Source organism: Rhamphochromis longiceps, linkage group LG3 (assembly GCF_057381845.1).
Source record: "Rhamphochromis longiceps isolate RC_006_pf linkage group LG3, R_longiceps_female_GT1.1, whole genome shotgun sequence".
NCBI lineage: Eukaryota > Metazoa > Chordata > Actinopteri > Cichliformes > Cichlidae > Rhamphochromis > Rhamphochromis longiceps.
In genome coordinates, this window is record NC_140559.1 from 19,734,379 (window position 1) to 19,750,477 (window position 16,099).

General features: G+C 41.4%; 1 protein-coding gene across 1 annotated transcript in view; it reads right to left on the reverse strand.

Annotated features, from left to right (window-relative positions):
• The window catches only part of LOC146673319 (uncharacterized), a 58,952-nt gene that overhangs the window by 4,248 nt on the left and 38,605 nt on the right, over positions 1–16,099 (reverse strand). The window contains exons 7-8 of the mRNA XM_085401853.1: positions 1,801–1,905; positions 1,543–1,629 (exon numbers count right to left, since the gene is read on the reverse strand). Of these exons, the coding sequence (XP_085257979.1) occupies positions 1,543–1,629; positions 1,801–1,905 (192 nt within the window). The remainder of the gene's footprint in view (positions 1–1,542; positions 1,630–1,800; positions 1,906–16,099) is intronic.

A 16,099-nucleotide genomic window follows, 5' to 3' on the forward strand; every position in this document is an offset into this window, starting at 1 on the left:
GCTCTCACCTTGGATCCCAAAGTACTGTTGATTTACTGGCTCAGGATTTAGAGTGGGGTGTCTATTATTCAGAGAGTTGATGGTTTGTTTTCCTTTTAGGAAATGTGTGTCCGAGTGTTGAAATGTGTGTATGACTGCAGCCAGCTTTGAAAAAGATGCTTCGACTGTTAGGTAAAGTTAAAAAGCAACATAAAGATTGCAGTCCAGTTACCTTAGACTAAACTATGAGAGAAGCACAAACTATCCTCATAAACTTGATAATGTATTTAGCGAAGTTACATATTTGTCACAATACAACAGAGAAGTTTGAAACTGTCCAAAGATGAGCTTAATTAACGTAGATGGTGAAACGTAGCTGAATGTGTCACAGCGCCATTACAGGGGTAAAAGGATCATCTGTCAACCTGCACACCGCTGTGTGACTGTTTGAAATAAAGTCCCTCTCTTTAAGATTAAAACACAAATCAAGATTATAATTTAAACCAATGGAAGGTTTTAAAGTAAATAAAGTAAATAAGTTGGAAATAATGAAAAATTTGTGTGGCTAATGGGATAAAATTAATATCTTCTTCCAAAAAACTGAAATATTATTATATTATCAAAAATGATCTGCCCTGTAAAGTTTCATCAAAATCCACCTAGAAGCAAATCTGACCATTCAGCAGATACATCAGTTGCTCAAGCTCCTGTCTAAAGATGAAGTGTGACGTTATTTCTAACTCGACAAACTGTATGCATAGAGTCACATTTCAAACTTTTACTATATTACATTACTTTGCACAATCTACAATTTGTGTCTGTGGATGTAGTTTGTTAACCAAAGACAGGCAGTATTAGTTGATAACATCCTCTCATCGAAGTTTTCTACACTTTTCTACTATGGACATCACAAAGCCTCTTTCTATCTGTGATTAAATAAACACCATGCTAGTTATGAATACCCTAATACCAGTTTAATAAATAAGATGACAAACATGTTTACAGTGATAGTACAGGTCTGAAAGGTGTCACCATGGATCAATGCAACAACAACATAATTGGCTAATATGCTTAGCTTTTGAGGTTTTTCAGTTCTTTCTTTCTTATGATAATGGATTGGATTTATATAGCGCTTTTCAAGGCACCGAAAGCGCTTTACAATTCCACTATTCATTCACTCTCACATTCACACACTGGTGGAGGCAGCTACGGTTGTAGCCACAGCTGCCCTGGGGCAGACTGACAGAAGCCAGGCTGCCATATCGCACCATCGGCCCCTCTGGCCAACACCAGTAGGCAGTAGGTAAAGTGTCTTGCCCAAGGACACAACGACCAGGACAGAGCCCGGGGATCGAACCGGCGACCTTCCGGTTACAGATACGCTTCCCAACCCCCTGAACCACGGTCGCCCACGATGTCCTTATATATTTACAAATACAATATGAAAATGTCAATGTTCCTCTACAGTATTCAAATTTCAGAAAAACAAAGACAAACAAACAAAACAAAACACAATCTTGCAACCACCCAACTGCCAGCACCGATCAAAGCACTCAGTATTACCTTTGTTTTGTTTTATTGGTTGTTGTTGGTGTTGATGATGTTTTATTCTAATGTCACTGTATGTGATCTCATCTTTCACAGCTTGATCTGTTTAAATAAATAAAAAGTCAGATAAGAGAGAAAAACAATATGAAATAATCTTTCATTAAAAGCACTGAAAAAAGGGTATTTTAGTTTTATAATGTGTAACAACAAGGAGTAATCACAATAGATAACTAGATTATTAAACAACTCAAACTCATGAAATCTGACTCTCACCTTTAGGTTTAATGTGAACATGTTGTCTAATCAACAAAACCAGTAGGATCAGAAAACAGACTGATCCAACAGATGACAGCACAGGTATGACAGGGGAACCAGGAGGTGGTGTGGATGGTTTGTCTAAAATAAAGCAAACACAGTCATTAAGTTGTCGTCACATTGTGAATGTTGAAAGCTGCAGAAACACAGACAGGTGAGTGTGTCACCTGTGACAGTGATCCAGCTGGATGGAGACTCTCCATGACCACTGATGTCACACTTGTAGAGGCCTTCATCAGACCTGGAAACATGCTGGATGGTCATGTGACCTGTAGTCATGTTCCTGATGAGGGAGCCATCTTTATAGAAAGCAGCTGGGAGGTTGGAGGGAGTGGTCTTTGTTTTACAGAGCAGAGTGACGTCATCTCCCTCCATCACAGGGAGGACAGGACTCTGCAGGATCACTGATCCACCTCAACACAGAGACAAACTACAGCATTTCATCCATTTACACACAGCTTCATCAACACTAACTCCACACACTCAGCTTACCAGTGACTGTCAGGTTAACCATGTTACTGATGGGACCCTCTCTGGACTCACACCAGTAAACTCCACTGTCCAATGGGAAAACAGTGATGTTACAGGAAGAACCAGCACCTTCTCCCCACACATCTCCACACTGAGTCCTCTGTTGTTTGCTTGTGTTTCTCCTCAGAGTCCATCCAGCAGAGCTGTCGTCCTCCTCACAGCTCAGAGACACAAAGTCATATTCAAAGAACTGAGAGCTGCTGGGACTCACAGTCAGACGAGCTGTGAGGGTTACAATGAAAAACTGATGATCACATTTTTGATCTTTACTGAAGGTTTTAATCCAAATGTGTAAAACTTGTCAGAGTTTATCAGGTTTAAACTGTGACAGAAGAAGGTTACTGACCTTGGTTTGTTGTGCAGCTCAGCAGTGAGATCAGAACTAAAGAGAAATGACACTCAGGTTGATTTGAGGTGAACATAAAGAACAACTCCACACAAACAGCTGACAAACACACAAACACTCGTAACTCTCTGAAATATCTGCTCATTTTCAATTTAAAGCCAGCAAAATGTTTAAAAATATTTGGTTGAAGATCTCTTTATCCATTCTATCTGACTTGAGGCAGAGAGAGAGTTTGAGCTTATCCCAGCTGTCAGAAGCTGCTTCTGGCTTACAATTGTGACCATCTGGCCAGTTTAGAATCACCAGCTAAGTCCTTGTAATGTGAAGGAAACTTACAGACACTAACACTGCACCTCTGTGACACCTGTACTGTTACATATGATAAATAAATCTTGCCGTTTTCTTTTTATTATGATTTTACACAACATCAACTCTTTTCCAGAAGACTTTTCTTCTACGGGGCAGTGGCCCCCCACACCCTCTAGCAGATCACTACATTCAATTCAATTTTATTTATATAGCGCCAAATCACAACAAAAGTCGCCTCAAGGCGCTTCATAGATACAGAGAAAAACCCAACAATCATATGACCCCCTATGAGCAAGCACTTTGGCGACAGTGGGAAGGAAAAACTCCCTTTTAACAGGAAGAAACCTCCGGCAGAACCAGGCTCAGGGAGGGGCGGCCATCTGCTGCGACCGGTTGGGGTGAGAGAAGGAAGACAGGATAAAAGACATGCTGTGGAAGAGAGACAGAGGTTAATAACAGATATGATTCAATGCAGAGAGGTCTGTTAATACATAGTGAGTGAGAAAGGTGACTGGAAAGGAAAAACTCAATGCATCATGGGAATCCCCCGGCAGCCTACGTCTATTGCAGCATAACTAAGGGAGGATTCAGGATCACCTGGTCCAGCCCTAACTATATGCTTTAGCAAAAAGGAAAGTTTGAAGCCTAATCTTAAAAGTAGAGATAGTGTCTGTCTCCTGAATCCAAACTGGAAGCTGGTTCCACAGAAGAGGGGCCTGAAAACTGAAGGCTCTGCCTCCCATTCTACTTTTAAATACTCTAGGAACAACAAGTAGGCCTGCAGAGCGAGAGCGAAGTGCTCTAATAGGGTGATATGGTACTACAAGGTCATTAAGATAAGATGGGGCCTGATTATTTAAGACCTTGTATGTGAGGAGCAAGATTTTGAATTCAATTCTGGACTTAACAGGAAGCCAATGAAGGGAAGCCAAAACAGGAGAAATCTGCTCTCTCTTTCTAGTCCCTGTCAGGACTCTTGCTGCAGCATTTTGGATTAGCTGAAGGCTCTTCAGTAAGTTTTTTGGACATCCTGATAATAATGAATTACAGTAGTCCAGCCTGGAAGTAATAAATGCATGAACTAGTTTTTCAGCGTCACTCTGAGACAGGATATTTCTAATTTTAGAGATGTTTCACAAATGGAAGAAAGCAGTCTCACATATTTGTTTAATATGTGCGTTGAAGGACATGTCCTGGTCAAAAATGACTCCAAGTTTCCTCACAGCATTACTGGAGGCCAAGGTAATGCCATCCAGGGTAAGAATCTGGTTAGATACCATATTTCTAAGATTTTCAGGGCCGAGTACAATAACCTCAGTTTTATCTGAATTAAGAAGCAGAAAGTTAGCGGCCATCCAGGTCTTTATGTCTTTAAGACATTCCTGCAGTTTAACTAATTGGTGTGTGTTATCTGGCTTCATGGACAGATAGAGCTGGGTGTCATCAGCATAGCAGTGAAAATGTATGCTATGTCTTCTAATGATACTGCCTAAGGGAAGCATGTATAATGTAAACAGAATTGGTCCTAGCACTGAACCCTGTGGAACTTCATAATTAACCTCAGTGTGTGAAGAGGACTCTCCATTTACATGCACAAATTGGAGTCTATTAGATAGATATGATACAAACCACTGCAGCGCAGTACCTGTAATACCTACAGCATGTTCTAATCGCTCTAATAGGATATTATGGTCGACAGTATCGAACGCTGCACTGAGGTCTAGCAGGACAAGCACAGAGATGAGTCCACTGTCAGAGGCCATAAGAAGATCATTTGTAACCTTCACTAAAGCTGTTTCTGTGCTGTGCTGAGCTCTGAAACCTGACTGAAACTCTTCAAATAAACCATTCCTCTGCAGATGATCTGTTAGCTGTTTGACAACTACTCTTTCAAGGATTTTTGATATGAAAGGAAGGTTGGAGATTGGCCTATAATTAGCTAAGACTGCTGGGTCTAGAGATGGCTTTTTGAGTAAAGGTTTAACTACAGCCAGCTTGAAGGCCTGTGGTACATAGCTGATCATTAGAGATAGGTTGATCATATTTAAGATCGAAGAATTAATTAATGGCAGGACTTCTTTGAGCAGTTTTGTAGGAATGGGGTGTAAAAGACACGTTGATGGTTTGGAGCAGGGGCGGAGCGTGGGGGTGGCTTACTGGGCTTAAGCCCGGGTTATTTTGTCAGAAGCCCGGGGTGTTTTGGAGTGTAATTTTTCATAGTTAGATGCCTGGCTGACAACTGTATAAAACAAAAAGTACACACAATATTCGAAGCACATAGTGCACACTGTGGGAATTTACGACTGTGCGTGAATCCCCCCTGATATTGGTATGATTCGAGCTCAGACACTAAGCAACTGAGCGAGGGGGCGGGACAGCTGCTGCCAGCAGTGAGTGCGCTGTTGGAGAGACGGAACCAGCCATACTAAGGAGAGCTTAAGTTTGACCAGGTACCAAAGAAAATCATTCGTACTGTACAAATAATGTAAATATGACGGTGCATCACGAAAGATTGATATCAAACTGATCACTTGACCAATATTACGTTACTTGCTCTTCGAGTGAATCAACAAATGGCGAAATGAAAAGCCGAACAAATGCTATTTTTTTTAGAGAGTCTTAGCTTACATCTGTTTATTTCATATTTTCAGTTCTTACCCTCCCCGACTAAATCGGTTTCAGTTATGCACTGAAATATAAGAATGGACATTAGAGGGTTCTTTCAAAGAAAACTCAGGTAAATGTTATTTTATATATTATGCTTTGTATGTTGTTCAGTATATTTCTATGCAAAACAAGAGGGATTTCAGTACACAGCAGTATATTTACATTTGTAACCAGATATTTACACTTTAGGGAGAAAACATAAAACATTTTTACTGTACAACATCAATTTAGAGTAAACTTTTGTTTTAGATAAATATTGAAATATCTTTTGAATTAGTTAAATGTCAGAATAAAGAGAGACAGAGCTTTCTGTTTTTTATCACTTTCATCATATTAAGGAGTACATATACACTAAGTTTATTGTTAATTAATAAGAAAACTCCAGACGATTCCATTCTGAGCTGAAGAAGCTTCTGATAGGTTAGTAGAGTCCATGTGAGTAAACAGGTGGCACAGCTGTGGATGCATATAAGGCAAAACACAGAGCCTGTTTCTGTGACATGGGAAAATCAAGAGATATCAACCAAAACACCAGGAAAAGAACTGTGGAGCTCCATAAGTGTGGCTCAGTTTGAATACAATTTGGTGCCATTTGCTATTAAGAAATACAGATAGTTTCTCTCTTTACTCTTAAAGTTAACAAATATGTTTTTATATTTATCAATCTAAAAAAATAAACATTTTGTCTGATTTGATGTTACAATTAAAAAAGTGTTTTTATATGAAGAGTAAATATCTGGTTTCAACTGTATATTTGATGATTGTCAGCACAAAGAGGGAGAGAGAGGAGAACGAGGACAGAACAGATGAACAAGAGCAGGTGAGACTCACATGTTAGTCACATGGTTGTTTACCAGAAGTATCACCGTATCACAGGTCCTCATGTATCTCGTACCTAGTGTTTCTTTTTAGGTTTGTTATTTTTCAAATTCTGTATTTATTAAGTTCTGCAGGCTTGTTTGCACAACAAGGCTAAATAATTATATAAACTTTTCTCAATCTAAATAGTGGACTTTGGTAGAATTAAAAAACAAGTGTAGTGCAGGTCTATGATGATTTTTAGTGCTATCATCTAGGTCTGATTGTGGTTCTGTCTTGGTTAAGTCCTCAGTAGTCCTGATTTTGAACTGTTGTAGTCCTGTTTTAATTCTGGATCAGTTCTGGGTCTGGTTGAATTGGGGTTTAGTCCTCGTGTCTTGATGCAGCCCTGACCTTGTTCTGCCTTGCTGCTCAATTAAAAAAACTAGTTTAAGGTGTCCTGCACATGTGATATATATTTTTCCCTATATGAAGTCATTCTTTTTTGAACAAAACTCAAAACAGAGCCTATTAATCTTTCAGTCATTTCTACCCCCCCCCCCCCAAAAAAAAAAAAAAAAAGAAAAATCCCACATGCATACTACCCTTTGGGCTAAGCCCCGGGTGTTTCAAATGTCTGGCTCCGCCTCTGGTTTGGAGGAAGTAATTATAGAAGTTAACTCAGAAAGATCAATTGGAGAAAAAGAGTCTAACTTAACATCAATGGTACTAAGAGTAGCTGTAGATAATATTACATCTGTGGGATGATTACTGGTAATTTTTTCTCTAATGATAAAAATTTTATTTGTGAAGAAGTTCATGAAGTCATTACTAGTTAACGTTAAAGGGATGGTTGGCTCAAAAGAGCTCTGACTTTTTGTCAGCCTGGCTACAGTGCTGAAGAGAAACCTGGGGTTGTTCTTATTTTCTTCAAATCAGTGATGAATAGTAAGATGTTCTGGCTTTGCGGAGGGCTTTCTTATAAAGCAGCAAACTATTTCTCCAGGCTAAATGATGATCCTCTAGATTTGTGACACGCCATTTCCTCTCCAGATTACGAGTCATCTGCTTTAGGGTACGTGTTTGAGAATTATACCACGGAGTCAGGTACTTCTGATTAGAGACCTTAGTTTTCACAGGAGCTACAGTATCCAGAGTCGTACGTAGTGAGTAGGTGAAATTATTAACAAGAAAATCGACCTCTGTTGGGGTAGCGTTCAGATAGCTGCTCTGCTCTGTGTTGGTACAGGGCATTGAAGATGATAACAGTGGGTGTGGATTATATTCTTACACTTAGTTACAGCGCTTTCAGAAAGACATCTACTTTGATAAAGTCTACTCTCCACCGCTGTGTAATCAATTATTGTAAATGTAAATGTTATCAGGAAATGATCAGACAGGAGAGGGTTTTCAGGAAACACTGTTAAATGTTCAGGTTCGATGCCATATGTTAAAACAAGATCTAGAGTGTGATTAAAGTGGTGGGTGGGTTCTTTTACATTTTGAGAGAAACCAATTGAGTCTAATAACAGATTAAATGCCATGTTGAGGCTGTCATTTTTAGCATCTACATGGATGTTAAAATCACCCACAATAATTATTTTTATCTGAACTCAGAACTAAATTAGATATAAAGTCTGAGAAATCAGACAGAAACTCTGTGTAAGGCCCAGGTGGACGATAGATGATAACAAGTAAGACTGGTTTCTGAGTTTCACAGCTGGGGTGGACGAGGCTAAGCATCAGGCTTTCAAATGAATTAAAAGTCTGTCTTGGTCTTTCATTAATTAATAGGCTGGTGTGAAAAATTGCTGCCACACCGCCCCCTCGGCCTGTGCTTCGAGATTTCTGGTAGTTAGAATGACTCGGGGGTGTTGATTCATTTAAACTAACATAATCATCCTGCTGCAACCAGGTTTCTGTAAGGCAAAGTAAATCGATTTGTTGATCAATTATTAAGTCATGTACTAACAGAGACTTGGAGGAGAGAGACCTAATATTTAATAATCCACATTTCACTGTTTTACTCTTTGGTTCAGATGTGGATACTGTATTGTTCTTTCTTTGTAATTGTTTATGTTTAAGTTGTTTGTTGCTGGTTTTTAGTTTGTTTTTTGTCTGTTTGGGAGCTGACACAGTCTCTATGGAGATGGGTTTTTGGGGGGGTAGCAGGAGGAGAGAAGCTGCAGAGAGGCGTGTAAGACTGCAACTCTGCTTCCTGGTCCCAACTCTGGATAGTCATATTTTGGGGGGTTTAATAAATTTATCCATATTTCTAGAAATGAGAGCTGCTCCATCCAAAGTGGGATGGATGCCGTCTCTCCTAACAAGACCAGGTTTCCTCCAGAAGGTTTGCCAATTATCTATGAAGCCCACATCGTTTCTGGGACACCACTCAGACAGCCAGCAATTTAAGGAGAACATGTGGCTAAACATGTCACTCCTGGTCTGATTGGGGAGGGGACCAGAGAAAACTACAGAGTCCGACATTGTTTTGGCAAAGTTGCACACCGATTCAATATTGATTTTAGTGACCTCCGATTGGCGTAACCGGGTGTCATTACTGCCGACGTGAATTATGATCTTACTGAATTTACGTTTACCCTTAGCCAGCAGTTTTAAATTTCCTTCAATGTCACCTGCTCTGGCCCCTGGAAGACAATTGACTATGGTTGCCGGTGTCTCTAGCTTCACATCTGAAAACAGAATCACCAATTACCAGAGTTTGACCCCCGGCGGGTGTGTCGCCGAGTGGGGAAAAATGGTTAGACACATGAACGGGTTGGTGGTGTACCTGGAGCTTCTGTTTAGGACTATGCTTCCTCCTCACCGTCACCCAGCCACCCTCTTTCCCCAGCTGCTTGGGGTCTGCCGGGGAACAGCTAGCGGGGCCTATGCTATCTTCGGCTCCACCAGCTACAGGGGCCTGGCTAGCTATGGGTAAATGAAGGGTGCGAAGCCGAGTCTCCAATTCAGTAATCCTGGCCTCCAGAGCTGCAAATATGCTACATTTGTTACAGATATCATTACTGCTAAAGGAGGCCGAGGAGTAACTAAACATCTGACACAATGAGCAAGAAAGTGCAGGAGGGACAGGTGAAGTAGCCATGGTGCTAATGAGTCGGCTACGCGCTAAGCTAAGCTAGCGAAACAGTACAGAGACAGTGAGTGAATACTTTGGTTATAAATTAGGAAGTGAGTACACAGAAAGTGTGCTTCGGATGAAGCACGTGAAGATTATACTATGAAAGAAGAATGTATTTAAAAGTTGTTAATTAAATTGCTAAGCAAATAAACTACTCAGAAACACCACTGTGTTTGAGCAGGAACAGGAAGTGATACTCTACCACAGAGCGAGCGAACACCAAGTGACAGCGCCACCAAGAGGAACATGAAGGAACCTTTTAAAAACAAGCGCGTCCATGCTCACAGGTGTTTCACACGGGTGCTCACACACACAAACTACACCCTTTTTTGGCTCCTACCTCAAAGCACACTGTCCTGTTGATCTTACGTGCTGCACAATAATGTTCAATACTTAGTATTTACTGTTATATTCCCATAGATCATCATGATGATGTTGTTTATTATATTGCTCTCTGGTTTTTTTTTTGAATAAAATAAACCATAAAATAAACAATAAAAGGGGAATCAAATAGACCAATGCGGCAAGGCAAGGGTGGTCCGTTTGGTAAAGTAAATCCGTTGGGCATCTTTCGTTGCCTTTAGACAATAATTCTGATGGCAAAAAAAAAAAAAAAAAAAAAAAAAAAAAAACGACTTTTCTTCTATGTTTGTTACTGATGTAAATGTATCAGACAGTTTGAACTCTTTTACTTTTTGTCTAAGAAGCAGCTTTTAATGTGATCACAGTGATCATGAGCACAGACTCTGAGTATATATAAAATATCCACTACTTTTAAATAACCCAGTAAAGTCATGTGTCCACTGTGCAGCTGTGTTGATATAATGAGTGAATGATTTGATCTTTTCACTGCCTGCTGTGTTTCCTCGACTCCTGAGCAAAGATAAAGAGTCAGTTCAGACCTGCAGTTGGTCCTCGTGGTGTTTGAACTTGAATTCAGCCTGATTTGTTTTTCATGTCTTCTCCTCCATCATCAGTTATCAGGAGAGCAGACAGTCAAAGTACAAGAATTCAAACAAACACAGAGATTCTACTTACAGAGCAGACACAGCACAGATGTTTCCTTCATCGTCCTTCTCACTCATTTGAGCTTTTTTTCATTTCTGTCACTGACACCAAGTAAAGCCCGCCCTCTTCCTCTGAGCACCAGCTTTTCTACTGGTTCAGAGTGGTGGGGACCTAAAGTTTTACTATAAAGAAAAAAAAAATACTCTGCAGTATCTTGTTTTTCCATTCGTCAAGTCTTCAGTCTGCTGTCAGTGATCTGTAGTTTGGTTGATGAACAAATCCATGTCCATGTAGTGGACGTCCCCCTCAGTGAGAGAGGCAGATATGAGCTGAAACACAGGAATCAAACCAGGGACGCTGCTGTTATGGAGCTTAACTGGAACCATTCAGACACTGAGGCCCTCTGAACACATTTTAATTACAGCTGTGCAGAGACACACTGATGACTGACTGGAACACTATGATTCACATTTTACATTAACACCATCCTCACACATGGTTTATATTTGACCACTAGAGGGAGAAGTTGGACTTTAAATACTAACATTGATACAGTACAATGATGTTTCCACAGTTTGTTATCAATTAAATAAGATACCAGCTATTCCTGTACAGCAAATCTGAACCAGATTTTTGTCAAAACTGTCACAGTCTTTGCTTCTAAACTTTTTACTCTAGTAATTGAATTTACAGTTATGTTTTCATTTGACATACTGTATTAACACAATTGATCTAAAATCAGACAACAAAAAACACAAAATCAGCATATTTTTTACTGTAACAACCACAAACATGTTTATTGAATCATATTTCATAACTTTAAATGCAAATATAAATTGCCAATTTTAAAATCCTATGCACAAGTTTTGCAAACAACCATTTCAAACTATTTACAGAACAATCAGCTGTTCAATAAGATGCCACACAAATCATTTGTGCCACTCCAAAAAAATATTTCTGTCCACTATAAAGGAAACATCACAGCCTGATACCTGCAGGTCTGACAGCAGCAGGTGTATCACTCCTGTTTCTACCTGGAGACAGCAGTCGCCTCATTGTTCTGACACACAACACAAAACTATCCACAACACTACACACTAACTACACAAGACAACACATTAACTACACACTCCAAACGTCACAAATCTCTCTCATCTCAAAACTCTCTCTCGCCATCACTCTACCTAAACAACCAAATGTCATGTTACCATATAATTTTTTGATTGGTCGACATGGTGCGTTTTTCCACCAACATGAAAGGGCTGTTTTTCTTTTGTTTTTTTTGTTTTTTTTTGCTCATAAGCAGAGAGTTCTTGCTAGCGCTGTCCTTAGACGTTAAACATGACGAAACTATTGAGGAAAAACGCCATGTAGATATTTTTATTATGACTCTGGTTTTACGTGGCCTATCAACACAATTTAAACACTGCTATAACTGGTATATATATCACCTTGTTGCTGTGTCTTTAAGTGGTCATGTGATTGGCTTACCGCTAATGCTTTATTCTTCCTCAGTCAAACAGCAGCACTCATGCAATTGTTTTGCCCCCCTGAGCTCCAGGTGCCAAAAAGTGATCGTGATTGCCATCCGCGGGAGCGCACGCAGCAGCTTAAAGCTGTAGCGCCCAGGTTACTCACAGCTCCTTCCGTACAACTGATATAAGATGCAGTAAGCTGAACATAGTTTCAACCGTCGTTTGTTGAAAAATAGTAACGTGACCGCTATTCTTGTTAGTAACGGTAGCAAAGTTGTAACTGTGACCCGTGGTAGGTACCTATTTAAAATAGGACAGAGCCATAGGCGCACAGTCAGTTTAAAAGAGTTAAATTTTTAATACAAAAGAAAAGAAACAGTGTAACAGCGGCACCTAAAAACAATTAAAAACTTTACCTTATTAGAAACTATAAAACTGTACGATTGCCCGTGAGCCAGGACAAGCGCTGCGGGGAACCGTTTAAAAACAAATCGACATAGCACACAGGTTAAAAATGGACGGCAACTCACACACGACCCCAAATGGGTAAAACACTATAGAAAAAAAGGCAGATCTTCGGTGCCGTCTTCACTCAGGCCCACCGCTGTGCATGCAAAAGCGGGGAGACAAAAAAAAAGGATTTGTTTTCCCTGCAGCGCCTTCACTGTCTGCGACAATATATATATAAAAAAGGGGTTAAAATACTAAAAGGATCAATATCTGTGGTGCCTACTGATACAAATTAAAACACACTGATGTGTCGGGTCCTTTGCCCGCAGCCAGAAATCCACCTGGCAAAGCAGCAGCTCGGTACTCTATAAATAAAAGGCAGGAGATCACTTAGCTGGACAGTAAAACACAGGAATATTCCTCAACTGAATTGGTTTTGTTACCTGTCCGCAAGTTCGTGTCACACCCTAATAAATGTGGGTCAGTGGCGATGAAGTCCACTATACCGTTCTCACGGGAGCAATGTTTCCCACCTACAAGGGTGCAAATAACTGTAAACCTCTGCCAACAGCCAGAGCTCAAGTGGTACATTTTTGTGTAACCTACCGTTCTAGCAGAAGTTTAGGGGAGGACCCGTATCAGACTTTCATAGTTAAGAAACACCAACTTGCCCAACTCGGACCAAGCACTCGCAGTTTCAGGTTTGCAGAGGAATACCCAATTGCCCACACCTGCGCTTATGAAAGGAGCAAAGACCAGCTCCGCCCACCAGGGGCGGTCCCGAGTCTCCAGGTCTCACCTGTCACATAACGATAGAAATAGTAATTAGATTACTCAACACCGAAAAAAGTTATTCCTGCAGTTATTTCCATCACTGGTATTCAGTGTGTTAGTTGGATGAGTTGACGATGAGAATGATTTCCTGTGCCGTTCCTGTGTTGTGCTTTTCGGTAATCTCAGTCTCTAGCTGAACGTGCTCCTGTGACTAGCCGGCATGTCATGGAGTGGGTGGGAGGAATTATCCAACATTGTCTTTATTTTGGACAACATCTGCCCATCCAACAGGACCGGGAGTCTTGCTCCATCCCCAGAAGATTACTGGCCTTGCGGATCACTTTATTGAGTCTATTAGTATCAGCAACCCTCAATCTGCTCCCCCAACATGCAACAGCATAGAGGATCGCACTGGCCACAACAGAGTCATAGAGAATCCTGAGCATTGTCCAACAGATGTTGAAGGATCTCAGTCTCCTCAGAAAATAGAGACAACTCTGACCCTTCCTGTAAAGTGCTGTGGTGTTTTTAGCCCAGTCCAGTTTATTGTCAATGTGTACTCCAAGGTATTTATAGTCCTCCACTATCTCAAGATTTACCCCCTGGATTCAAACAGGAGTCAAGTGTTTCCTGGTCTTCCTGAAGTCCACGATCAGTTCCTTGGTCTTTGCCATGTTGAGCTGCAGATGATTCTGTTCACACCACATGACAAAGGAGTCGACCACAGCCCGGTACTCTGTCTCATCATCCCTGCTGATGGAACCAACCACCGCAGAGTCATCAGGAAACTTCTGAAGATGTGTGCGTCTCTGAGTACGTGACTTCCTGCCCGTCATAAAAGTCCATCTCCCTTTCAGACCAAAGTTATCCGGTTACAAACGTTGAAACCCTCACCCAGGTATCCCCTGGGGAATTTCCACTCAACATTAACTTCTCTTTGGGCGATCGTGGCTCAAGAGTTGGGAGTTCGCCTTGTAATCGGAAGGTTGCCGGTTCGAGCCCCGGCTTGGACAGTCTCGGTCGTTGTGTCCTTGGGCAAGACACTTCACCCGTTACCTACTGGTGGTGGTCAGAGGGCCCGGTGGCGCCAGTGTCCGGCAGCCTCACCTCTGTCAGTGCGCCCCAGGGTGGCTGTGGCTACAATGTAGCTTGCCATCACCAGTGTGTGAATGTGTGGATGACTGGATATGTAAAGCACTTTGGGGTCCTTAGGGACTAGTAAAGCGCTATATAAATACAGGCCATTTACCATTTACCATTTGTCTTACTTTCACAGTTCAAAGTGGGGGAGGGTCTCCTAGAAATCTACTCCTAAATTCATGACACACTCAGGCCTTTACTGCATCTAGGGCAGTGTCAGTGTCTCTACAATAATTCTACATCACACTAAACTCCAGTGATCCAGTACTGAAAAGAATCGACAAACTGTTGATACCTTTGCTCAAAAAGTATTTTCTTCAAGATGGATGAAGACAGATTGACTCTTATGTCTGTGAAGGTTCTCAGTCATCCAGGTCATCGTAGTCAAAGGAGCTTGCAAAGAAAAGCGTCTGGACTTCTTTGAGTTGCTTGAAGACGTTTCACCTCTCATCCGAGAAGCTTCTTCAGTTCTAAGGTCAAATGGTGGAGAGTCCCAGATATAAACCTAGTGGGAGTAACCCCCCACAGAGGGACAAAAGGACCCCCTGATGATCCTCTAATCGCCTGAGCCAAGGTGTGAAACTGGGTGTGGGTCCCAATCAGCCAGAGTTTCGGGTGAGTTCATTGTGAAACCTGGCCCCACCTTATAATGCGAATTCCTGAGATCAGATGGCCCAGGATGTGAGTGGGCGTTAAGGCGTCTGGGAAGGGATCTCAAAACTGGATTATAGATGGCAGAGAGTTGGTGTCGTAAACCCCCGCCTCTGTTCAAAGATGGTCACTCACAGTGGACATAGATGGCTTCTTTCACTCCTCTTTCAAACCATCTGTCCTCTCTGTCCAAAATGTGGACATTGGCATCCTCGAAAGAGTGTCCTTTATCCTTAAGATGCAGATGGACTGCTGAGTCTTGTCCTGTGGAGGTGGCTCTTCTGTGTTGTGCCATGCGCTTGTGAAGTGGCTGTTTGGTCTCTCCAATGTAGAGGTCTGAGCATTCCTCGCTGCACTGTACAGCATACACCACATTGTTAAGTCTGTGTTTTGGCATTTTGTCTTTCGGGTGAACCAGTTTCTGTCTGAGTGTGTTGCTGGGTCTGAAATACACTGGGATGTCATGCTTGGAGAAAACTCTCCTGAGTTTCTCTGATACACCGGCTACATAGGGGATGACAATGTTGTTGCGTCTGTCCTTCTTATCCTCCCTCGCTGGTGTCTGGTCTTCTTTTCTGTGCCTCTTTGCTGACTTTAAGAACGCCCATTTAGGATAGCCGCACGTTTTGAGTGCTTCCTTTACATGTGTGTGTTCCTTCTTTTCCCCTTCAGGCTTAGAGGGAACATGTTCTGCCCGGTGGTGTAGGGTCCTAATTACTCCATGTTTGTGTTCCAGAGGGTGATGGGAGTCAAAGAGGAGGTACTGGTCCGTGTGTGTGGGCTTCCGGTAAAATATGTAAAAAAAATACACTGCACCCAACATAATTCATAGTTCAGCAATACTGATCAATCTAATAAACTTAAACCTATACCCTATTCTGGTATTTTAAAGAGTACTTAGCAGAAATATTTAGCAACCTAACTAATAGCAAAAAAAAAAAAATAGTTAACCACCCCCCACCC